We start from the raw sequence: 24,359 nt of genomic DNA, 5'->3' as shown, positions 1-24,359 counted from the left end.
TACAATGATATAATTTTTATTATTATTTATCACCTTTATAATTCTAGTTGTGTCACCAGAGTTTATTTAGCATGTCCTTAGGAAAGCGATAAATATTATTACATACATTTCTCTTATTACCACATCCAGCGTGAACAACAATCAATACAACTGAGAGAAAAGACCTGAATTAAGCATTAAATTAACATGAGAAATATTGCATATATTTATTTTTTCTAGAATAAATAATTTAGGGAATACTGGTATGATACATGTCTGTTAAATATTATGCAGCTTAGTGTGCTTAGAAGATGAGGAATATCAATTTAGTGTTGTGTGAATATAATATTTTATCTGTGCCGTTTCCCACCAGACGTTTCTGATGTTGTGTCCTGTGAGTATTTATCATTCTCCTGAGTTGTTTTACAGGTTTCATAATCATTGAAAAACTTCCCCCTTTTGTTGATCAAAACCTGTCAGCCAGCATAAAAGAGATTTTCCAAAACACGGCTTACGTCCAGTTTCAGTGGAGTGGTTATACTGCATTTCAAACGAGCTGCAAGATTCATGAGATTCTTATGAAGATCTATATCATTTTTATGAACTTTTCCCTGTGTCAGGACATTATAGTTCTTATTTTAAAATGCATGTTACTTATGTTTCTGGAGTTTTTTAACATCTATTAGGAGTAGTTAGTTATGATCTTAGGATGATAACATTGAGAATCAAATAAAATGGTCCATGGAATATTTTGACTGAAAAAAGTAAAAACTGTTGCCATTTCAAAAACACAATCGCTGGTAATTGTGGAGCTTGTGTTATCCCATTTCTGATCATAATGCATTCCAGAATGATTTAACTTTACAAACCAGTGAAGTATTTATAAAGAACTACTGTACATACAGTAAGTGCACAATGCTGGGTTCTGACATAAATCTATAAAAACATGCAGGAATATACAGATCCAGACCTGTATATGATTATTTAAAACAGTATGCTCATTACTAGTCATTAAGTATAATCCGTAGCTTTATGTCTGAGTCCTTCCCTTGATCATCATTTAGACCCGTCTGAATCCGTTATGTTGGGATCCCGTGTAGTTATGGTCAATCAAACCACGGGACCAGAAGAGACACAGCCACCAGGAGTAAAGCGGTCAGCACACTGATCTTTCTGCTGACTTCAGCTGATGAAAATGCTGCGTTACAGAGAAAACAGAGCAGAATTCATCATTCAATGACATTTGGAAATGTTCCTGAAGCTCAGAGTACAGTATTAATTCATAGTTTCTGCCACGGCATTATAAGAACACCAGGTTTATAGTAAGTTCTAATGTAGTGATCTCGTTTCTATGTAGTGTTTCTCATTTTTTTGTTTATTTATGACTTTTTAAAGTTTGTGTACTTTCTTAGTGTCAAAGCATAATGTTGTACTTTTTACTGTATTACATTTCATACATTTTTTCAACACTTAATTACATTCAAAATGTAGTACTTTCTATTTAAGTAAACCTTTGAATTACTTTTACTTGAATAAAAGTAAAAAATAACTTCAGTATTAAATGATATTCAGTGTGAATCGGGGTGCAGTAAAAGTACAATGTTATGTTTTGGAAAGATGTGAAGTCAAGGTTAACACTGATTGTGGCAAAGGGGGCGTGGTTCTGCGAGGTCTGCAGCGGGAGAGAGAGCTCAGAGCGGAGCGGCAGGTAAGTAGGTCCAGCACAGATGACAAACACCTGTTTCTGATTGCAGTAATTGGCAGGGAGAGAGCGCATTTAAGCCGCGGCCGGGAGAGAGCTGGGAGAGAGAGTTGGACTGGGACTTCATACACACAACACAGAGAGACTGAGAGTCTGACACAGAGTGTCTGAGCAGTGAAGGAGTGATCCTTATCGTGGAGAAATTGAGTTAACACACACACATGTGTGTTTGTTTTATTGCTGAAAAGACTGAATAAAGAAAGCGAGTCCCAGTCAAAGCCGACCCCTGTCTTCTTCCTTCCATACACAAAGAACTTTACTACACTGGTGCCGAAACCCGGGAAGGAAGAAGAGAGCCGCCGCCATGCAAACTCCGCCGAGGACGCCACTTGCGGACATTGCCCAATCGCTCGCGGGTCTTCACCAAGAACACCACCGGGACCTGCTGGCCGTGAGGGAGGAACAACAGAAAAGGTTCGAAGCTCTGCTCATGGCCCAGCATGAAGAACGCAAGCTGTTCCCGGAGCTGGATGGACCGGGAGGTTCGGGCCATTCCCCAGAGACAGACCATCGACTCGGCCGCCCCAATGACTTTAGCCAAGATGGGTCCGGAGGATGACCCTGAGGCATTCCTGGACCTCTTTGAGCGGGCGGCCGGGCATTGGGAATGGCCCAAAACGGACTGGCCAATGCGGCTACTGCCTCTACTGTCCGGAGAGGCACAAATAGCCGCCCACCAACTGCCAGTCCAGAATCTCCTGGTATACGACGACCTGAAGCGCGCGATCCTCCAGAGGGTCGGCCGGACTCCGGAACAATACCGGCAACGGTTCCGGACGCTTACCCTGGACGAGTTCGGTCGGCCCTTCGTCTTCGCGCACCAGCTCCGGGACTCCTGCCGCACGTGGTTGATGGCGGCTGGGAGTGACGTCGAGGACATTATCGATCGTGTGGCACTGGAGCAGTTTGTGGCAAGGCTGCAGAGGAGGACTGCACAATGGGTCCAGTGTCACCACCCGGCGTCGCTAGACCAGGCCATCAAGCTGGCGGAGGACGAAATGGTGGCATGCCGAGGGGTCGGCGAAACCCTACCATCAGCTTCTCTCTCTCTTCTTTTTCCCCCTCCTCTCTCTCTAAACCTGTCCCTCTACCCAGGTCACGCAGTACGCTGACGCCCCGGCCGGCTCCCCGGTGGAGATCGGGAGCTCCAGCCGATCCAGCCGCCGGCTACCAGCCGTCAGCGAGAGGAGGGGAAGGAGCTCAGGATCCCGGTCTGCCGGCTTCCCGGCATCCGCTCTCTCCATGCCAATTCATGACCCCACTGCCAGCCACTAGGGCTGCGGGGAAACCTGGGCCGGCATGCTGGCGTTGCGGGGACCCCGGACAGTTTATTGATCAGTGTCCGGGGATGGAGGTGGGGACACTGGTCCGGATCCCCGACGCAATCGCACGCCGCCCCCGATCAGGCTGGCCTGTACCAAATACCCGTGAGTATCAAGGGGGGTACTTATCAAGCTTTGGTGGATTCAGGTTGTAACCAGACCTCCATACACCAAAGCCTGATTCAATCCGGGGCATGGGATAAGCGCCGCATGGTTATGGTGAGGTGTGTGCACGGGGAGGTGAGAGAATACCCTTTAGTCCCAATGGATTTTCTATTCAGGGGTCAAAAACATAGAGTTGAGGTGGCCGTTAACCAGCACCTCCGGCATCCACTGATTTTGGGGACAAATTAGCCAGGTTTTAATAAATTATTGGGATGTTTGTGTGTGGATGCCTCTTGAGAAAAAAAAGAGAAAGGGAAGGTGGCGGTCGCGCAGGCGGGGGAGGTGTAACCGTGACCACTGGGCACTGATCCGGGGGAACCGAGCACTCCGGAAACACCAGTGTTTACGGAGCGCGATGACTTTCCCTTGGAACAGTCCCAGGATGAAACGCTCAAATGCGTTCAATCAGGTCTGTGTCATCGACGGCCATCCCCTCCGTCCTGATCAACCGCTCACCTTTCCTTATTTTACTCTGATAAAGGACAGGTTGTATCGGGTGACCCAAGATGCCCAGACAAAATAGACTACAACCCAGTTTTTTAATTCCTAAAAGCCGTCGGGAAATGCTTTTCCAGACGGCTCATCACAATCCGATGGCCGGGCATTTAGGGCAAACAGCGACACTAAACCGCCTCATGGCCCGATTCTTTTGGCCGGGCATTCACGAGAATGTATGCCGGTGGTGTGCGTCTTGTCGTGAATGTCAGTTGGTAAACCCACCGGCCCAACCAAAAGCACCATTGTGCCCCCTCCCGTTGATGCAGGTCCCCTTCGAAAGAATTGGTATGGACCTCATCGGGCCATTAGAGCGATCAGCCCGCGGACAACGCTTTGCATTAGTCCTAGTGGATTATGCAACGCGATATCCCGAGGCAGGGCCACTGCGTAACATTTCGGTGAAAAGTGTTGCGAGTGCACTGTTCTCCCTAATCCCCCGGGTGTGAATCCCAAAAGAGATTCTCACCGATCAAGGCACGGCGTTCATGTCACGGACAATCCGCGAACTTTACGAATTATTGGGCATTAAATCTATTCGCACCAGCGTCTATCACCCACAAACGGACGGGCTGGTAGAAAGATTTAATCGCACGTTGAAAACAATGATTCGTAAGTTTGTTCACGGAGACGCCAAAAGTTGGGACAAATGGCTAGAACCTCTCTTGTTTGCTGTCCGCGAGGTCCCCCAAGCCTCCACGGGGTTTTCCCCCTTCGAGCTTCTCTATGGCCGCCAACCCCGAGGGGTTTTGGATGTCATTAGGGAAGCTTGGAAGGACGGACCATCCGCAAGTAAAAACGAAATTCAGTTTGTGTTAGACCTGAGAACAAAACTCCACATGCTGGGGCGACTTTCAATGGAGAATTTGTTACAGGCTCAAGACAAACAAAGACAGCTGTACAACAAAGGGGCTAGATTATGACAATTTTCACCGGGAGAGAAAGTACTGCTATTACTCCCCATCTCTAGTTCCAAATTACTCCCCAAGTGGCAAGGACCGTTTGAGGTCACACGACGAGTAGGGGATCTGAACTAGGGGATCTTAAAAAAATGGGTTGAGGCAGAGGCTGTGATGCTGGCAACGGTAGTGAGTGGAGAGGATGATCTCGGACCAGAGGTGGTTCAAAAGTCACAATCTCCCGCTCTGGTCCCGGGGGGAGATCACCTCTCACCCTCCCAGCTCATAGACCTCAAACAATTACAAGCAGATTTCGCCGGCGTGTTCTCGCCCCTACCGGGTCGGACAGACCTCATCCAACACCACGTTGAGACCGAGCCGGGCGTGGCTGTACGCAGCCGACCATATAGATTGCCTGAACACAAGAAAAAATAGTGGTTCAGGCAGAATTAGAGGCAATGTTAGAGATGGGGGTTATAGAAGAATCCAACAGTGACTGGGCGAGCCCAATCATTTTGGTTCCAAAACCTGACGGCTCGGTCCGTTTCTGCGTGGATTACAGGAAAGTCAACGCGGTGTCAAAATTTGATGCATATTCCATGCCACGGATTGACGAATTGCTTGATCGGCTAGGTACTGCTCGTTTTATTCGACACTGGACTTGACAAAGGGTTACTGGCAGATCCCCTTGTCTCCAGTAACCAAAGAAAAAAATGCTTTTACCACGCCGTTTGGATTACACCAATTCGCTACGCTTCCTTTCGGGCTGTTCGGGGCACCCGTGACTTTTCAGCGTCTGATGGACTGAATTCTTCGGCCGCATGCTGCATATGCCGCTGCCTATCTGGATGATATCATCATTTATAGTGGTGACTGGCAGACTCGTAATTGCACTGGAAGAAGTGTGCAATTGGGTGGGTGGAAGTAAGATATCTGGGCTTCCACTTGGGTCATGGGCAGGTGCGTCCCCAAATTAATAAGACCGCAGCGGTTGCGGCCTGCCCAAGACCCAAGACCAAAAAGGAGGTTAGACAGTTCCTGGGGCTGGCGGGATATTATAGGAGGTTTGCACCTAATTATTCGGACCTCGCCAGCCCGCTGACTGATCTAACTAAAAAGGAAGAACCAGATACAGTTCGGTGGACGGAGCAGTGCCAGCAGGCTTTCACTCAGTTAAAGGCGGCTCTGTGTGGTGGGCCGCTCCTACAAGCTCCTAACTTTTTTCTCCCTTTTTCTCTGCAGACTGACACCTCGGACAGGGGGCTGGGCGCGGTCCTGTCCCAGGAGGTGGAGGGGGAGGAACGGCCGGTGCTGTACATCAGTCGAAAGCTCTCTAAGAGAGAGACGATGTACAGCACCATAGAGAAGGAGTGTTTGGCCATCAGGTGGGCCGTCCTCACCCTTCGCTATTACCTCCTGGGACGGGAGTTCACCCTCTGTTCGGATCATGCACCCTTGCAGTTGCTCCACCGCATGAAGGATACCAATGCGCGGATCACCCGTTGGTATCTAGCTTTACAGCCTTTTAAGTTCAAGGTGATCCACAGGCCGGGTGTTCAGATGGCTGCGGCTGACTTCCTCTCCCGTAGGCGGGTCCCCGGGTCTCCCGGATGGCTCCCCGGCCTGAGTTGGGCGGTGGGGGTATGTGGCAAAGGGGGCGTGGTTCTGCGAGGTCTGCAGCGGGAGAGAGAGCTCAGAGCGGAGCGGCAGGTAAGTAGGTCAAGCACAGATGACGAACACCTGTTTCTGATTGCAGTAATTGGCAGGGAGAGAGCGCATTTAAGCCGCGGCCGGGAGAGAGCTGGGAGAGAGATTTGGACTGGGACTTCGTACACACAACAGAGAGAGACTGAGAGTCTGACACGGAGTGTCTGAGCAGTGAAGGAGTGATCCTTATCGTGGAGAAATTGAGTTAACACACACACATGTGTGTTTGTTTTATTGCTGAAAAGACTGAATAAAGAAAGCGAGTCCCAGTCAAAGCCGACCCCTGTCTTCTTCCTTCCATACACAACGAACTTTACTACACTGATAAAGTACAGACACATGAGAAATGCACTTAAATAGAAAGTGAAAATACTTCACTACTGTCCGCCTCTGGTGTAAACTGGATTTGAACTTTTAATATCACTGTTTTAGTACTTTACGGGACTTTAAGATTGCACCAATGCGGATTCTTTAGCCTGGCATCGGTTTACCCTCGATCAGCCCTTTAACTCTAAAGGTCTTTCTGTGAGTTTAAAATCTTTGCTTAATTTAATCCTTATTCGTGAAACCCACCCTAAGTGTTTCTCACACTGTTTTAGTGATTTAAAGTATGGTATATATGGATCATAAGTGCCCAAAACTTGCATCTTGAAAAATCCATGTGCACATTAGCATTCTCCCCTCTGCCCCTAAGCCATCAAAATATGAGGAAAACATGTTTTTATATATTAATGAAAGAACAAAATGATTAACTTGGTTACGGTATTTATATGCCAAAATTATTTGGCAATCACTCACAGATAAAATAAATAAATATGAATATTTTGTTGGTGTTCATCATTACTTTGTATGACAAAAAAGACGGCCAAACAACTTTCTGCTACTTTTAATAGAGTTACAGTGCCTTGCAAAAGTATTCGGCCCCCTTGAACTTTGTGACCTTTTGCCACATTTCAGGCTTCAAACATAATCATATGAAACTGTAATTTTTTGTGAAGAATCAACAACAAGTGGGACACAATCATGAAGTGGAACGAAATGTATTGGATATTTCAAACTTTTTTAACAAATTGAAAAATTGGGCGTGCAAATTTTTCGTCTCCCTTAAGTTAACCCTTTGTAGCGCCACCTTTTGCTGCGATTACAGCTGTAAGTCTCTTGGGGTTTGTCTCTATCAGTTTTGCTCATCGAGAGACTGAAATGTTTGCCCGTTCCTCCTGCAGAACAGCTGGAGCTCAGTGAGGTTGGATGGAGAGCGTTTGTGAACAGCAGTTTTCAGCTCTTTCCACAGATTCTCGATTGGATTCAGGTCTGGACTTTGGCTTGGCCATTCTAACACCTGGATATGGTTATTTTTGAACCATTCCATTGTAGATTTTGCTTTATGTTTTGGATCATTGTCTTGTTGGAAGACAAATCTCCGTCCCAGTCTCAGGTCTTTTGCAGACTCCATCAGGTTTTCTTCCAGAATGGTCCTGTATTTGGCTCCATCCATCTTCCCATCAATGTTTACCATCTTCCCTGTCCCTGCTGAAGAAAAGCAGCCCCACACCATGATGCTGCCGCCACCATGTCTGACAGTGGGGATGGTGTGTGTTCAGGGGGATGAGCTGTGGTGCTTTTACGCCAAACATAACGTTTTGCATTGTTGCCAAAAAGTTCAATTTTGGTTTCATCTGACCAGAGCACCTTCTTCCACATGTTTGGTGTCTCCCAGGGGGCTTGTGGCAAACTTTAAACAACACTTTTTTCTTCTTGCCACCTCTTGGATCATGGGCCTATTGGCTGATCTCTGGTCAGTCTTCTCCTCATATGAGCTGAAAGTTTAGAGGGACGGCCAGGTCTTGGTAGATTTGCAGTGGTCTGATACTCCTTCCATTTCAATATTATCGCATGCACAGTGCTCCTTGGGACGTTTAAAGCTTGGGAAATCTTTTTGTATCCAAATCCGGCTTTAAACTTCTCCACAACAGTATCTCGGACCTGCCTGGTCTGTTCCTTGTTCTTCATGATCCTCTCTGCGCTTTAAACGGACCTCTGAGACCATCACAGTGCAGGTGCATTTATACAGAGACTTGATTACACACAGGTGGATTCTCTTTATCATCATTAGTCATTTAGGTCAACACTGGATCATTCAGAGATCCTCACTGAACTTCTGGAGAGAGTTTGCTGCACTGAAAGTAAAGGGGCCGAATAATTTTGCACCCCCAATTTTTCAGTTTTTGATTTGTTAAAAGAGTTTGAAATATCCAATAAATTTCGTTCCACTTCATGATTGTGTCCCACTTGTTGTTGTTTCTTCACAAAAAATAAAAAATGCAAGCCTGAAATGTGGCAAAAGGTCGCAAAGTTCAAGGGGGCCGAATATTTTCGCAAGGCACTGTATTATCATTCATAAAAATGATTAATTCCAAGCACAACTACGCAATGTGACTACAAATTATTTAACACATTTGTAATAATATTCTAGTAAAGGGTGAAGATGTCTATTCTTCGGCCGGACATCACTTTTGGCCAGGAGTTTTTTATTCCTTTCTAATAATGAAAACTAACTGTGCCTCTTATTGGCGGTTAATACAAACTCCTAAATATTGCTTAGCGATGGTTATTACGATAGTTTTTAAGTTCGGTCACTCTTGTTTCAAGTCCAAATAGGGACAATCATAACCACTGGTTTACATTTTTAAACAAAATTTTTAACATTTGGGTTCGTCCATATTTGACCCAAATTTGGGTTGGAACATCCCAGCATTTTTTTAGAGTAGGGGCTGTAGAATACGGTCATGAAGAATAATCCATTAATATGTGCTTTATAAGTACTAATAAATAGCCAATATCCTAATAAGAAAATAGTACATAGGGAAAATTTGGACCCTAAACTAAAGTGTAACCAAATTTTCTTCATAACAGAAAATGGGGAATTTGCTATTAATAAAGAGCACTTGGACTTGTTGATCAAATACTCATCAAGTGCGACACTTACCTGTACCGTTTATCACAATTTCATTTGTGAAGATCTGGAAGGGCAGTGTGTTGTTTTTGGCTGCTCGAACTATAGTGTTCACTATCTGGGTGCTGTTGGGTAGGAGGGTGTTCGCCGCAAATGCAAGATCCATAGAGTTTCGGATTGTGGGCACACTCCTTGTTTTTACATTGGCATCACTGGAGAGAGTTTTAAGTCAAAAATCATCCATTAAACCTGAGAATTATGTTAAATCAAAAGCTATCTCTGAGAACACATCTTCATACCTGAAGCTTGTTACAGTTAAGATGCTGAATAATCCAGGGTAATCAGCAATGAAATATGGTTCGAGCTGCAAAACAAGAGTCGTTTAGTTTAGACTACACTGGCAAAAGCATGTTTCCCCAAATAACGAGGTGAATAATCACACTTACCCCTGTTTTTATAGTGTTCGCCCTGGTCTGAAACTCATTTGAACTTGAGTTTGAAAGAGCAGCCACAAAGGTTCCATTGGTCAGGATTCTCAATGGGATTATCTGCAGTGATTCTACAAAAATGATTTTAAAAAGTGTCACAAAATGCTCATCATTTTCATGCAATTTTCATAGAAACAGGGCATATCAGACAACTTACTGATAACAGTAATAGTGTTGACATCAACAATAAGGTTTAAGGTTGAGTTTGAAGCTGTTGCTGCTTCTTTCAGAGTCTCCACAATGGCATTGTTGGTGGGAATGGGTTCGGTTGACGTTTGGTTAAACACTAACTCAACCTCCGCTTGCACATTTTCATCTGCCCGGGTTTTGGAGACCGAACTGCAATAAAAACGACACACCATAAATGCTTACGAAAATCAAAATACAGTAGATCTTCCCAAATGTTCTGCTTTGTTGACAGTAATGAGTATGCTAATATTAATAAATGTGTTTCTAGTCAGAGGAAATCAAGTTTAGGTGTTTAGCGCAAACAGTTCCAGTGTGTGTAGTGATGATGAAATATATTACATTGAATGCACGTTGTTTTGGATAAAAGTGTCCATCTAATGCATAAATATAAGTTTATATGACATGCACACAATCTGTCTTACATTGGAAACCTTTAAAAAATAAATAATTCAAGTAATGAAGCAAGCTATTAACTTACATGAAAGCTTTTACAATGGTCCTGATGAAACGCTCTCCATACTTTGTTCTGTAGACGACATCAAACTGTAAAAACAGGAAGTCAGTTTTATACATGTTTCTAAATATTCTCTGAAAATTAAACCTGTTCTACAGGTACCTCGGCCCTACAGAACATAAGCAGTTTTGAGGAATGGATGGATGTCCTGCAGTTTGAAACTTACCGCAATCTGTACCTTTATGGCAAGGTTTTTAAATTCTGGGGTTTGTGGGTCTTTAAGGGCTGGAACAAATATCTCAAAAATGACAATCTGGATGGCTACTATTGGTGGAGGACGTGCTGTTGCTGTGGGGGTGGTGGTGGTTGTGGTGGTGGTGGTGGTGGGCGTTGTTGTTGTTGTTGTTGTTTGTGTGGTAGTTGTGCTTGGTTTGGCAGTAGTTGTAGTTGTAGTAGGTCTTGTGGTTGTAGTTGTAGTTGTAGTAGCACTTGTGGTTGAAGTAGCACTGGTAGTCGGTGGATTTACTGTTGTGTGATTGGATTATATGAAGAATATAGTTCAATAAAATTAACAGTTGAGAAATTATTAATCTACAGCAAGATAAATTAAATCAATAGTGTATAAATAATAACTAAAGTTTACAATAAAGAGTAATACAGAAAGCATTCTAAATCATTTTGAATGACATTGAATTGATTTTGTTTGTTTGACTTACCTTCTACAGTGGCGATGTTAAGGGTGGTGTTACCCTTTAAAAGACTATCACTTATCGCTGTATTACTGGGTACACTTCTAAATGTTACATCCATATTAGTGATGATTGATCCAGCACTACAGAAGAGATGGAGAAGAGAAAGAGTCATTGTCATCTAAATAAATACAATAAGACTATGTACAGAAAATCTTAATGCATTTGTTGAAGTGCAGCTAAAATTTTAGATTCATAAATTCCCTTTGCAAGTTTTGGAATAATCGTGACAGACCACACATAGATCTCATCACACCATCATTGAGTCCGTCTGGGATGACATGAAGAGAAAGATTTTAAAGCTGAAATCCACAGAACTGTGGAAGCCTTTCAAGATGCTGGAACAACCTACCAGCAAAACTACTGTACTGTTTATAGGTTAATGTCTCTTATGCAAATCAAGTAAGTGTTTGGTGTGACCACACTTGGCCTTCAGATGTACACAGTTTCTATGGTAGGTTGCATGCAGGTTGTTACAAGCATTTTGGAGAAGTTTAGAGTTTAGCCTCAGTTGCTTCTGTGTCTTTTGTGTAATTCCAGACTGACTCAATAATGGTGAGATCAGATCTCTGTGGGGTTCAACCTTTCTGTTAAAAGAATCCTTGTTCATTTAAAAATATAACTGATTTGTAATAAATCTAAAATAATTTCCAAATTTTACACATTGTCTAGACTTTTTTCTGAAACAAACAAACAAACAAACAAACGAACCAAAAAATCTTATAAGGAAATAATTACCCACCTGAACGAAATAACATTCAATTCAATGAAGGTGTCACTGAATTCCTTTTTAAATATTTGCCCAATCTGTGGAAAACAATTTCACAATGTCAGATTTAGTTCAACATTTAGTTATCAATTAGAAATTTAGAAATTAGAAATCAGTTCAAAACCTACAACATTAATGACTTTTGATGGTCATTCATTTGTTTTTACATGATATAGAGATATGCTGAGTCAAAATGTCACTGTGTATTAATGTTTACCTTAACAGCCCTTATTTCTTGCTAACCAGGGCCGGCGTTTGCTATAGGTGAGCTAGGTGGTTGCCTAGGGCAACAATTGTGCGAGCGCCCTCTAGTTCCGCCCATTACTTTAAGCATAGAATCAGAACAAGCGAAACACAACATAATGTTTATTAAACATGATCATCATAGGGCGCCCCCTCAGCCACACGTGCTCTGCTCATCCCTTGCGCGTTCATCAAAAATGAGGCGTCTAAACCCGCGGATGCACAGTGATGGAAAAAGAGAAAGGAAGAAGATCAAAAGAAAGCCCAGTATAGAGATTAATATTATCATATTAGTATTATCAATATTATCAACTAATATTGGACGTATTGGACGTTTGATTTCTTTCACTAAGCTATTACTTGCTAGTTTTCTACATTTTCAAAACATTTTTACTGGAGTAACATTAGATGCCATATTATTTACATTAAACAGAAATATACTGTTGTTTACTAAACGATTGATTGGGACAGCAAAAACTTCGGAAATCGCCTCATTCTTCACTTTGGCCATAGTGTAGGGGTAAGTCGCAAGTTTTGATGCAAACCGATCATAGGTTCGAATCCGCCTTTTGCAACACTCGCTCTACTCCCTTTTCCCATCACATATCAGTTTGGAAAAGCATTTATTTTCAATAAAAATTTAGAAAATATTAGAAAAGTGGAAATAAAGCGTCTAACGTGTTTAAGAATAAGTGTCTCTCGGTTAGGAGTAGGTAAACAGACATGTGCTGAATTAGAGACGATTGGGGGGTATGGGGGGCGCAAAACTCCATCTCGCCTAGGGCAACCCTAGAAAGAGCTAGAACCGGCCCTGTTGCTAACTGTGTACTTTTGTATTTTTACCTATAGTTTCTGTTGATATTATTAAATATAACATATATTTACACCAGTGCACAAATACAATAGAACACTTATTGCAGTGGAGTACAAATTACATGCATTATTGTCCATGTGGGGTGCAAGCAGTTTGCACTAATATTTACACTAGGTTGCAGAATAAAATACGTTATACATGCAAATGCAAATTATTTGTGTAATAAAATTATTTATTATATTTAACTTGTTTGCTGTCACACTACGTACCTCATTATTAACTCGCGTTTTTCTCTCTTTAAAGGCAGCAGAAGATGGATTTGACAGTTCTGGATTAAAAGTTTCACTGCTGGAAAACCTAACACGAACTGTAGATTTAGGTCCAGTAGTTGTAGTGACTGTTGATGTTTGAGTTGTAGGTCCAGCAGTTGTAGTGGCTGTTGATGTTTGAGTTGTTGTAGGTCCAGCAGTTGTAGTGACTGTTGATGTTTGAGTTGTAGGTCCAGCAGTTGCAGTGGCTGTTGATGCTTGAGTTGTAGGTCCAGCAGTTGTAGAGGCTGTTGATGTTTGAGTTGTAGGTCCAGCAGTTGTAGTGACTGTTGATGTTTGAGTTGTAGGTCCAGCAGCTGTAGTGGCTGTTGATGTTTGAGTTGTAGGTTCAGCAGTTGTAGTGACTGCTGATGTTTGAGTTGTAGGTCCAGTAGTTGTAGTGGCTGTTGATGTTTGAGTAGTTGTAGGTTCAGCAGTTGTAGTGGCTGTTGATGTTTGAGTAGTTGTTGGTTCAGCAGTTGTAGTGGCTGTTGGTGTTTGAGTTGTATTGGCTGGTGGTGTTTGAGTTGTAATGACTGTTGGTGTTTGAGTTGTAATGACTGTTGGTGTTTGAGTTGTATTGGTTGTTGGTGTTTGAGTTGTTGTAGCTGTTGGTGTTTGAGTTGTTGTAGCTGTTGGTGTTTGAGTTGTTGTAGGTTCAGAAGTTGTATTGGCTGTTGATGTTTGAGTTGTATTGGCTGGTGGTGTTTGAGTTGTAGTGGCTGGTGGTGTCTGAGTTGTAGTGGCTGGTGGTGTTTGAGTTGTAGTGGCTGGTGGTGTTTGAGTTGTAGTGGCTGTTGATGCTTGAGTTGTATTGGCTGGTGGTGTTTGAGTTGTATTGGCTGGTGGTGTTTGAGTTGTAGTGGCTGTTGGTGTTTGAGTTGTATTGGCTGTTGGTGTTTGAGTTGTAGTGGCTGTTGGTGTTTGAGTTGTATTGGCTGTTGGTGTTTGAGTTGTAGTGGCTGTTGGTGTTTGAGTTATATTGGCTGTTGGTGTTTGAGTTGTAGTGGCTGTTGGTGTTTGAGTTGTAGTGGCTGTTGGTGTTTGAGTTGCATTGGCTGGTGGTGTTTGAGTTGTTGTAGGTTCAGCAGATGTAGTGGCTGTTGGTGTTTGAATTGTATTGGCTGGTGGTGTTTGAGTTGCATTGGCTGGTGGTGTTTGAGTTGTTGTAGGATCCGCAGATGTAGTGGCGGTTGGTGTTTGAGATACATTGGCTGGTTGTGTTTGAGATGTATTGGCTGGTGGTGTTTGAGTTGTTGTAGGTTCCGCAGATGTAGTGGCTGTTGGTGTTTGAGTTGTATTGGCTGGTGGTGTTTGAGTTGTTGTAGGTTCAGCAGATGTAGTTGCTGTTGGTGTTTGAGTTGTATTGGCTGTTGGTGTTTGAGTTGTTGTAGGTTCAGCAGATGTAGTGGCTGTTGGTGTTTGAGTTGTATTGGCTGGTGGCGTTTGAGTTGTAGTGGCTGTTGATGTTTGAGTTGTTGTAGGTTCAGCAGATGTAGTGGCTGTTGGTGTTTGAGTTGTATTGGCTGGTGGTGTTTGAGTTGTTGTAGGTTCAGCAGATGTAGTGGCTGTTGGTGTTCGAGTTGTATTGGCTGTTGGTGTTTGAGTTGTATCGGCTGTTGGTGTTTGAGTTGTATTGGCTGGTGGCGTTTGAGTTGTAGTGGCTGGTGGTGTTTGAGTTGCATTGGCTGGTGGTGTTTGAGTTGTTGTAGGTTCAGCAGATGTAGTGGCTGTTGGTGTTTGAGTTGTAGTGGCTGGTGGTGTTTGAGTTGTTGTAGGTTCAGCAGATGTAGTGGCTGTTGGTGTTTGAGTTGTAGTGGCTGTTGGTGTTTGAGTTGTATTAGCTGTTGGTGTTTGAGTTGTAGTGGCTGTTGGTGTTTGAGTTGTAGTGGCTGGTGGTGTTTGAGTTGTATTGGCTGGTGGTGTTTGAGTTGTTGTAGGTTCCGCAGATGTAGTGGCTGTTGGTGTTTGAGTTGTATTGGCTGGTGGTGTTTGAGTTGTTGTAGGTTCCGCAGATGTAGTGGCTGTTGGTGTTTGAGTTGTATTGGCTGGTGGTGTTTGAGTTGTTGTAGGTTCAGCAGATGTAGTTGCTGTTGGTGTTTGAGTTGTATTGGCTGGTGGTGTTTGAGTTGTATTGGCTGGTGGTGTTTGAGTTGTTGTAGGTTCAGCAGATGTAGTGGCTGTTGGAGTTTGAGTTGTATTGGCTGGTGGTGTTTGAGTTGTTGTAGGTTCAACAGATGTAGTGGCTGTTGGTGTTTGAGTTGTAGTGGATGTTGGTGTTTGAGTTGTATTGGCTGGTGGTGTTTGAGTTGTTGTAGGTTCAACAGATGTAGTGGCTGTTGGTGTTTGAGTTGTAGTGGCTGTTGGTGTTTGAGTTGCATTGGCTGGTGGTGTTTGAGATGTTGTAGGTTCAGCAGATGTAGTGGCTGTTGGTGTTTGAGTTGTATTGGCTGGTGGCGTTTGAGTTGTATTGACTGGTGGTGTTTGAGTTGTTGTAGGTTCCGCAGATGTAGTGGCAGTTGGTGTTTGAGTTGTATTGGCTGGTGGCGTTTGAGTTGTAGTGGCTGTTGGTGTTTGAGTTGTTGTAGGTTCAGCAGATGTAGTGGCTGTTGGTGTTTGAGTTGTATTGGCTGTTGGTGTTTGAGTTGTTGTAGGTTCAGCAGATGTAGTGGCTGTTGGTGTTTGAGTTGTAGTGGCTGTTGGTGTTTGAGTTGTATTGGCTGTTGGTGTTTGAGTTGTAGTGGCTGTTGGTGTTTGAGTTGAATTGGCTGTTGGTGTTTGAGTTGTAGTGGCTGTTGGTGTTTGAGTTGCATTGGCTGGTGGTGTTTGAGTTGTTGTAGGTTCCGCAGATGTAGTGGCGGTTGGTGTTTGAGTTGCATTGGATGGTGGTGTTTGAGTTGTTGTAGGTTCGGTAGTTGTAGTGGCTGTTGATGTTTGAGTTGTTGTAGGTTCCGCAGATGTAGTGGCTGTTGATGTTTGAGTTGTTGTAGGTTCAGCAGTTGTATTGGCTGTTGATGTTTGAGTTGTAGGTTCAGTAGTTGTAGTGGCTGTTGATGTTAGAGTTGAAGGTCCAGTAGTTGTAGTGGCTGTTGGTGTTTGAGTTGTTGTAGGTTCAGTAGTTGTAGTGGCTGTTGATGTTAGAGTTGAAGGTCCAGTAGTTGTAGTGGCTGTTGATGTTTGAGTTGTTGTAAGTTCAGCAGTTGTATTGGCTGGTGGTGTTTGAGTTGTTGTAGGTTCCGCAGATGTAGTGGCTGTTGGTGTTTGAGTTGTAGTGGCTGTTGATGTTTGAGTTGTTGTAGGTTCAGTAGTTGTAGTGGCTGCTGATGATTGAGTTGTAGGTTCAGTAGTTGTAGTGGCTGTTGATGTTTGAGTTGTTGTAGGTTCAGCAGTTGTATTGACTGTTGATGTTTGAGTTGTTGTAGGTCCAGTAGTTGTAGTGGCTGTTGATGTTTGAGTAGTTGTAGGTTCAGTAGTTGTAGTGGCTGTTGATGTTTGAGTTGTTGTAGGTTCAGCAGTTGTAGTGACTGTTGATGTTTGAGTTGTTGTAGGTCCAGTAGTTGTAGTGGCTGTTGATGTTTGAGTTGTTGTAGGTTCAGCAGTTGTAGTTGATGTTTGAGTTTGTATGGCTTTAGTTAGTGCAAAATAAATAAAACAACAATTATAGTTTACAATGATAATAAAGAGTAATACAGAAAGCATTTTGAATCATTTTGAGAGACATTGAATTGTTGAATTGATGATTTTGTTTGTTTGACTTACCTATTACAGTGGCGATGTTAAGGGTGGTGTTACCCTTTAAAAGACTATCACTTATCGCCGTATCATTGGGTACGCTTTTAAATATTACATCCATATCAGTGATGATTGATCCAGCACTACAGAAGAGACGGGGAAGAGAAAGAGTCATTCTCATCTAAATAAATAAAGTAAAACTTTGTACAGAAACTTTCAATCATTAGTTGAAGTGCAGCTATTTTTGGTTTACTGTAGGTTTCTTGTGGTATTACACAAGTCTGTAAGATGCTGTTATTAACAAAATATAGATGATTCACAAACATTTGACCTTAAATAATTATAGCAATTTTAGTATACCAGTAGGAGTTTAGATTTACAAAGTTTTGGAATAATCGTGACATCCTACACAGATCTCATCACACCATCATTGAGTCCGTCTGGAATTACATGAAGAGAAAAATGGAGTTGAGACTAAAGCTGACATCCACAGAACTGTGGAAGCCTTTCAAGATGCTGGAACAACCTACCAGCAAAACTACTCTACTGTTTATAGGTTAATGTCTCCTATGCAAATCAAGTAAGTGTTTGGTGTGACCACATTTGGCCTTCAGATGTACACAGTTTCTATGGCAGGTTGCATGTAGGTTGTTCCAAGCATCTTGGAGAAGTTTAGGGTTTAGCCTCATTATCTTCTGTGTCTTTTGTGTAATTCCAGACTGACTCAATAATGGTGGAATGATCTGTGTGTTCACACCTTCTGTTAAAAGACTCCTTGTTCATGCAGAAATATCCCTGATTTGTAATAGGAATACTAGGAAATCAAAAATTGTTATTTCCAAATTGTACACATTGTCCAGTCTTTTTTTTCTGAAACAAAAAACACCAAATATATATTTCTTATAAGTCAAGAGATACTCACCTGAACGAAATAACATTCAATCCAATGAAAGTGTCACTGAATGCCTTTTTAAATATTGGCCCAATCTGTGGAGAACAGATTCACAATGTCAGATTCAACATTTAGTTATCAATTACAATTTTTAACATACGTCCAAAATCTAAAAATGTATGATATTTGGTGGTTATTTGTTTGTTTTTACATGCTATGCAGATACACTGATTCAAATGTCAGTGCACATTACTGTTTAATATAACAGCCCTTAGTATTTTCAACTACATTTTCTGTTCTTATTATTAAATATAACATATATTTACACCAGTGCACAAATGAAATATAATACTAATTGCAGTGGAGTAAAAATAACATGCATTATTGTCCATGTGGGGTGCTAATAGTTTGCACAAATATTTACACTAGGTTGCAGAATAAAATACGTTATACATTCAAATGCAAATAATTTGTTACTATTTAACTTGCTTGAAGACACACTACGTACCTCATTATTAACTCGCGTTTTTCTCTCATTAAAGGCAACAGACGATGTATTTGACAGTTCTTGAATAAAAGTTTCATTGCTGGAAAAGCTAACACGAACTGTAGATTTAGGTCCAGTAGTTGTAGAGACTGTTGATGTTTGAGTTGTTGTAGGTCCAGTAGTTGTAGTGACTGTTGATGTTTGAGTAGTTGTAGGTTCAGCAGTTGTAGTGGCTGTTGATGTTTGAGTTGTTGTAGGTTCAGCAGTTGTAGTGGCTGCTGATGTTTGAGTTGTAGGTTCAGCAGTTGAAGGTGCTGTTGATGTTTGAGTTGAAGGTCCAGTAGTTGTAGTAGCTGTTGATGTTTGAGTTGTAGGTTCAGAAGTTGTAGTGGCTGTTGATGTTTGAGTTGTAGGTTCAGCAGTTGAAGGGGCTGTTGATGTTTGAGTTGAAGGTCCAGTAGTTGTAGTGGCTGTTGATGTTTGAGTTGTTGTAGGTCCAGTAGTTGTAGTGGCTGTTGATGTTTGAGTTGAAGGTCCAGTAGTTGTAGTGGCTGTTGATGTTTGAGTTGTTGTAGGTCCAGTAGTTGTAGTGGCTGTTGATGTTTGAGTTGTTGTAGGTTCAGTAGTTGTAGTGGCTGTTGATGTTTGAGTTATTGTAGGTCCAGTAGTTGTAGTGGCTGTTGATGTTTGAGTTATTGTAGGTCCAGTAGTTGTAGTGGCTGTTGATGTTTGAGTTGTATGCTCAGTGGTTGTAGTGGCTGCTGATGTTTGAGTTGTTGTAGGTTCAGCAGTTGTAGTGGCCGCTGATGTTTGAGTTGAAGGTCCAGTAGTTGTAGTGTCTGTTGATGTTTGAGTTATTGTAGGTTCAGTAGTTGTAGCGGCTGTTGATGTTTGAGTTATTGTTGGTCCAGTAGTTGTAGTGGCTGCTGATGTTTGAGTTGTAGGTTCAGCAGTTGTAGTTGCTGTTGATGTTTGAGTTGAAGGTCCAGTAGTTGTAGTGTCTGTTGATGTTTGAGTTATTGTAGGTCCAGTAGTTGTAGTGGCTGTTGATGTTTGAGTTGTTGTAGGTTCAGCTGTTGTAGTGGCTGTTGATGTTTGAGTTGTAGGTCCAGTAGTTGTAGTGTCTGTTGATGTTTGAGTTGTTTGTTCAGCTGTTGTAGTGGCTGTTGATGTTTGAGTTGTAGGTTCAGCAGTTGTAGTGGCTGTTGATGTTTGAGTTGTAGGTCCAGTAGTTGTAGTGACTGTTGTTGTTTGAGTTGTAGGTTCAGCAGTTGTTGTTGCTGTTGATGTTTGAGTTGTAGGTCCAGCAGTTGTAGTGACTGTTGATGTTTGAGTTGTAGGTTCAGCAGTTGTAGTGGCTGTTGATGTTTGAGTTGTAGGTTCAGCAGTTGTAGTGGCTGTTGATGTTTGAGTTGTAGGTTCAGCAGTTGTAGTGGCTGCTGATGTTTGAGTTGTAGGTCCAGCAGTTGTAGTGACTTCTGATGTTTGAGTTGTAGGTTTAGCAGTTGTAGTGGCTGCTGATGTTTGAGTTGTTGTAGGTCCAGCAGTTGTAGTGACTTCTGATAATGGAGTTGTAGGTTCAGCAGTTGTAGTTGCTGTTGATGTTTGAGTTGAAGGTCCAGCAGTTGTCGTGGCTGTTGATGTTTGAGTTGTTGTAGGTTCAGAAGTTGTAGTGACTGATGATGTTTGAGTTGTAGGTTCAGTAGTTGTAGAGTCTGTTGATGTTTGAGTTGAAGGTCCAGTAGTTGTAGTGTCTGCTGATGTTTGAGTTGTAGTGACTGATGATGTTTGAGTTGTAGGTTCAGTAGTTGTAGAGTCTGTTGATGTTTGAGTTGAAGGTCCAGTAGTTGTAGTGTCTGCTGATGTTTGAGTTGTTGTAGGTCCAGTAGTTGTAGTGACTGTTGATGTTTGAGTTGTAGGTTCAGCAGTTGTAGTGTCTGTTGATGTTTGAGTTGTAGGTCCAGTAGTTGTAGTTGCTGTTGATGTTTGAGTTGTAGGTTCAGCAGTTGTAGTGTCTGTTGATGTTTGAGTTGAAGGTCCAGTAGATGTAGTGTCTGTTGATGTCTGAGTTGTTGTAGGTCCAGTAGTTGTAGTGACTGTTGATGTTTGAGTTGTAGGTTCAGCAGTTGTAGTTGCTGTTGATGTTTGAGGTGTTGTAGGTTCAGCAGTTGTAGTGGCTGTTGATGTTTGAGTTGAAGGTCCAGTAGATGTAGTGTCTGTTGATGTTTGAGTTGTTGTAGGTTCAGCAGTTGTAGTGACTGTTGATGTTTGAGTTGAAGGTCCAGTAGATGTAGTGTCTGTTGATGTTTGAGTTGTAGGTTCAGCAGTTGTATTGGCTGTTGATGTTTGAGTTGTAGGTTCAGCAGTTGTAGTGACTGTTGATGTTTGAGTTGTAGGTTCAGCAGTTGAAGTTGCTGTTGATGTTTGAGTTGAAGGTCCAGCAGTTGTAGTGTCTGTTGATGTTTGAGTTGTTGAAGGTCCAGCAGTTGTAGTGGCTGTTGATGTTTGAGTTGAAGGTCCAGTAGATGTAGTGTCTGTTGATGTTTGAGTTGTAGGTTCAGTAGTTGTATTGGCTGTTGATGTTTGAGTTGTAGGTTCAGCAGTTGTAGTGACTGTTGATGTTTGAGTTGTAGGTTCAGCAGTTGAAGTTGCTGTTGATGTTTGAGTTGAAGGTCCAGTAGTTGTAGTGTCTGTTGATGTTTGAGTTGAAGGTCCAGTAGTTGTAGTGGCTGTTGATGTTTGAGTTGCAGGTTCAGCAGTTGTAGTGGCTGTTGATGTTTGAGTTGTTGTAGGTTCAGCAGTTGTAGTGGCTGTTGATGTTTGAGTTGTAGGTTCAGTAGTTGTAGTGGCTGTTGATGTTTGAGTTGTAGGTTCAGCTGTTGTAGTGACTGTTTGAGTTGTTGTAGGTTCAGCAGTTGTAGTGGCTGTTGATGTTTGAGTTGTTGTAGGTTCAGCAGTTGTAGTGGCTGTTGATGATTGAGTTGTTGTAGGTTCAGCAGTTGTAGTGGCTGTTGATGTTTGAGTTGCAGGTTCAGCAGTTATAGTGGCTGTTGGTGTTTGAGTTGTTGTAGTTAAATTGTTATTACATTTATTCAATATAGTTAAATAAATATAATGAACAGTTGAGAAAATTACAAATGTTTAGCAAAATAAATTCAACAAATAGTGTATAATCAACAACTATAGTTTACAATAATAATAAAGAGTAATATAGACAGCATTCTAAATGAATTGATGAATTGATGAATTTGCTTGTTTGACTTACCTACTACACTGGTGATCTTTAGAGTGGTGTTAGCCTCTAAAATACTATCACTTATCGCCGTATTACTGGGTGCACTTTGAAATGTTGCATCTATATCAGTGATGATTGATCCAGCACTACAGAAGAGATGGGGAAGAGAAATAGTCATTGTCATCTAAATAAATAAAATAAGACACAGAAACTACAGCACAGAAACTCTCAACACATTAGTTGAAGTGCAGGTATTTGTGGTTTGCTGTGGTTTTCTTGTGGTATTACAGAAGTCTGTCAGATTATGTTATTAACAAAATATAGACAATTCACAAACATTTCATTTTAAATAATAATAGATTTGTAATAGGATTGTTTTAAAATCTAAAATTGTTATTTCCAAATTGTACACATTGTCTAGACTTTTTTTCTGAAACAAAAAATAAATAAATAATTCCTTCTTATAAGTAAAGAGATACCCACCGGAACGAAACGCTGTTCAATGCAATGAAGGAGTTACCAAATGTATTTTTAAATATTGGCACAATCTGTGGAAAACAGTTTCACAATGTCAGATACAACATTTAGTTATCAATTACAAATTTTAACATCTGTCCAAAACTTACAACTTGAATGACACTTGGTGGTTATTCATTTGATTTTACATGATAAGCTGATACACTGATTCAAAATTCAGTGCATATTAATGTTGTGTGAAAATCCTTAGTGTTTTTAACTACAGTTTCTGTTGATATTATTAAATAATAAATATATTTACACAAGTGCACAAATAAAATAAAACACTAATTGCAGTGGAGTAAAATACATTAGATTATTGTCGATGTGGGGTGCAAAAAGATTGCACAAATATTTACACTAGGTTGCAGAATAAAATACCTCATAAATACAAATGCAAATGATTATTTACTTTTTATTTACTTGCAGTTACCTCATCTACGTACCTCATCACTAACACGCTTTTTTCTCTCAATAAAGGCAGCAGAAGATGTATTTGACAGTTCTGGATTAAAAGTTTCATTGCTGGAAAAGCTAACACGAACTGTAGTTGTAGGTTCAGTAGTTGTAGAGGCTGTAGATGTTTGAGATGTTGTAGGTCCAGTAGTTGTAGTGGCTGTTGATGTTTGAGTTGTTGTAGGTTCAGCAGTTGTAGTGACTGTTGATGTTTGAGTTGAAGGTCCAGTAGTTGTAGTGGCTGTTGATGATTGAGTTGTTGTAGGTTCAGCAGTTGTAGTGAGTGTTGATGTTTGAGTTGTTGTAGGTTCAGCAGTTGTAGTGACTGTTGATGTTTGAGTTGAAGGTCCAGTAGTTGTAGTGGCTGTTGATGTTTGAGTTGTTGTAGGTTCAGCAGTTGTATTGGCTGTTGATGTTTGAGTTGTTGTAGGTTCAGCAGTTGTAGTGAGTGTTGATGTTTGAGTTGTAGGTTCAGTAGTTGTAGTGGCTGTTGATGTTTGAGTTGTTGTAGGTTCAGCAGTTGTATTGGCTGTTGATGTTTGAGTTGTTGTAGGTTCAGCAGTTGTAGTGAGTGTTGATGTTTGAGTTGTTGTAGGTTCAGCAGTTGTAGTGAGTGTTGATGTTTGAGTTGTAGGTTCAGCAGTTGTAGTGGCTGTTGATGTTTGAGTTGTTGTAGGTTCAGCAGTTGTATTGGCTGTTGATGTTTGAGTTGTAGGTTCAGCAGTTGTAGTGACTGTTGATGTTTGAGTTGTAGGTTCAGTAGTTGTATTGGCTGTTGATGTTTGAGTTGTTGTAGGTTCAGCAGTTGTAGTGAGTGTTGATGTTTGAGTTGTAGGTTCAGGAGTTGTATTGGCTGTTGATGTTTGAGTTGTAGGTTCAGCAGTTGTAGTGGCTGTTGATGTTTGAGTTGTTGTAGGTTCAGCAGTTGTAGTGACTGTTGATGTTTGAGTTGTAGGTTCAGGAGTTGTATTGGCTGTTGATGTTTGAGTTGTATGTTCAGTAGTTATAGTGGCTGTTGATGTTTGAGTTGTTGTAGGTTCAGCTGTTGTAGTGGCTGTTGATGTTTGAGTTGTAGGTTCAGTAGTTGTATTGGCTGTTGATGTTTGAGTTGTAGGTTCAGTAGTTGTATTGGCTGTTGATGTTTGAGTTGTAGGTTCAGTAGATGTATTGGCTGTTGATGTTTGAGTTGTAGGTTCAGTAGATGTATTGGCTGTTGATGTTTGAGTTGTAGGTTCAGTAGATGTAGTGTCTGCTGATGTTTGAGTTGTAGGTTCAGTAGATGTATTGGCTGTTGATGTTTGAGTTGTAGGTTCAGTAGTTGTATTGGCTGTTGATGTTTGAGTTGTAGGTTCAGCAGTTGTATTGGCTGTTGATGTTTGAGTTGTAGGTTCAGGAGTTGTATTGGCTGTTGATGTTTGAGTTGTAGGTTCAGTAGTTGTATTGGCTGTTGATGTTTGAGTTGTTGTAGGTTCAGTAGTTGTATTGGCTGTTGATGTTTGAGTTGTTGTAGGGTCAGTAGTTGTATTGGCTATTGATGTTTGAGTTGTTGTAGGGTCAGTAGTTGTATTGGCTGTTGATGTTTGAGTTGTTGTAGGGTCGGTAGTTGTATTGGCTGTTGATGTTTGAGTTGTTGTAGGTTCAGTAGTTGTATTGGCTGTTAATGTTTGAGTTGTTGTAGGTTCAGTAGTTGTATTGGCTGTTGATGTTTGTGTTGTTGTAGGGTCAGAAGTTGCATTGGCCGCTGA

At 41.7% G+C, this 24,359-nt stretch overlaps 1 protein-coding gene across 1 annotated transcript; it reads right to left on the bottom strand.

Moving 5' to 3' along the window:
- On the bottom strand, nt 1-24,359 carry LOC137078240 (mucin-2-like; the record flags this gene model as incomplete). The annotated part of the gene is made up of 16 exons (XM_067445430.1): nt 1-1,177; nt 9,316-9,494; nt 9,582-9,646; nt 9,729-9,841; nt 9,928-10,109; nt 10,438-10,502; nt 10,640-10,938; nt 11,130-11,245; nt 11,905-11,969; nt 13,258-16,922; nt 17,056-17,171; nt 17,951-18,015; nt 18,429-21,454; nt 21,673-21,788; nt 22,126-22,190; nt 22,605-24,359. Coding segments are annotated over 16 exons (9,984 nt in total), but the record flags the coding sequence as incomplete, so codon positions are not given.

The sequence above is a fragment of the Pseudorasbora parva genome, chromosome 1, assembly GCF_024679245.1.
Source record: "Pseudorasbora parva isolate DD20220531a chromosome 1, ASM2467924v1, whole genome shotgun sequence".
NCBI classification, from domain to species: Eukaryota; Metazoa; Chordata; class Actinopteri; order Cypriniformes; family Gobionidae; genus Pseudorasbora; species Pseudorasbora parva.
The sequence above is the reverse complement of the archived record's forward strand: the minus strand, read 5'-3'. Positions and strand labels throughout refer to the sequence as shown.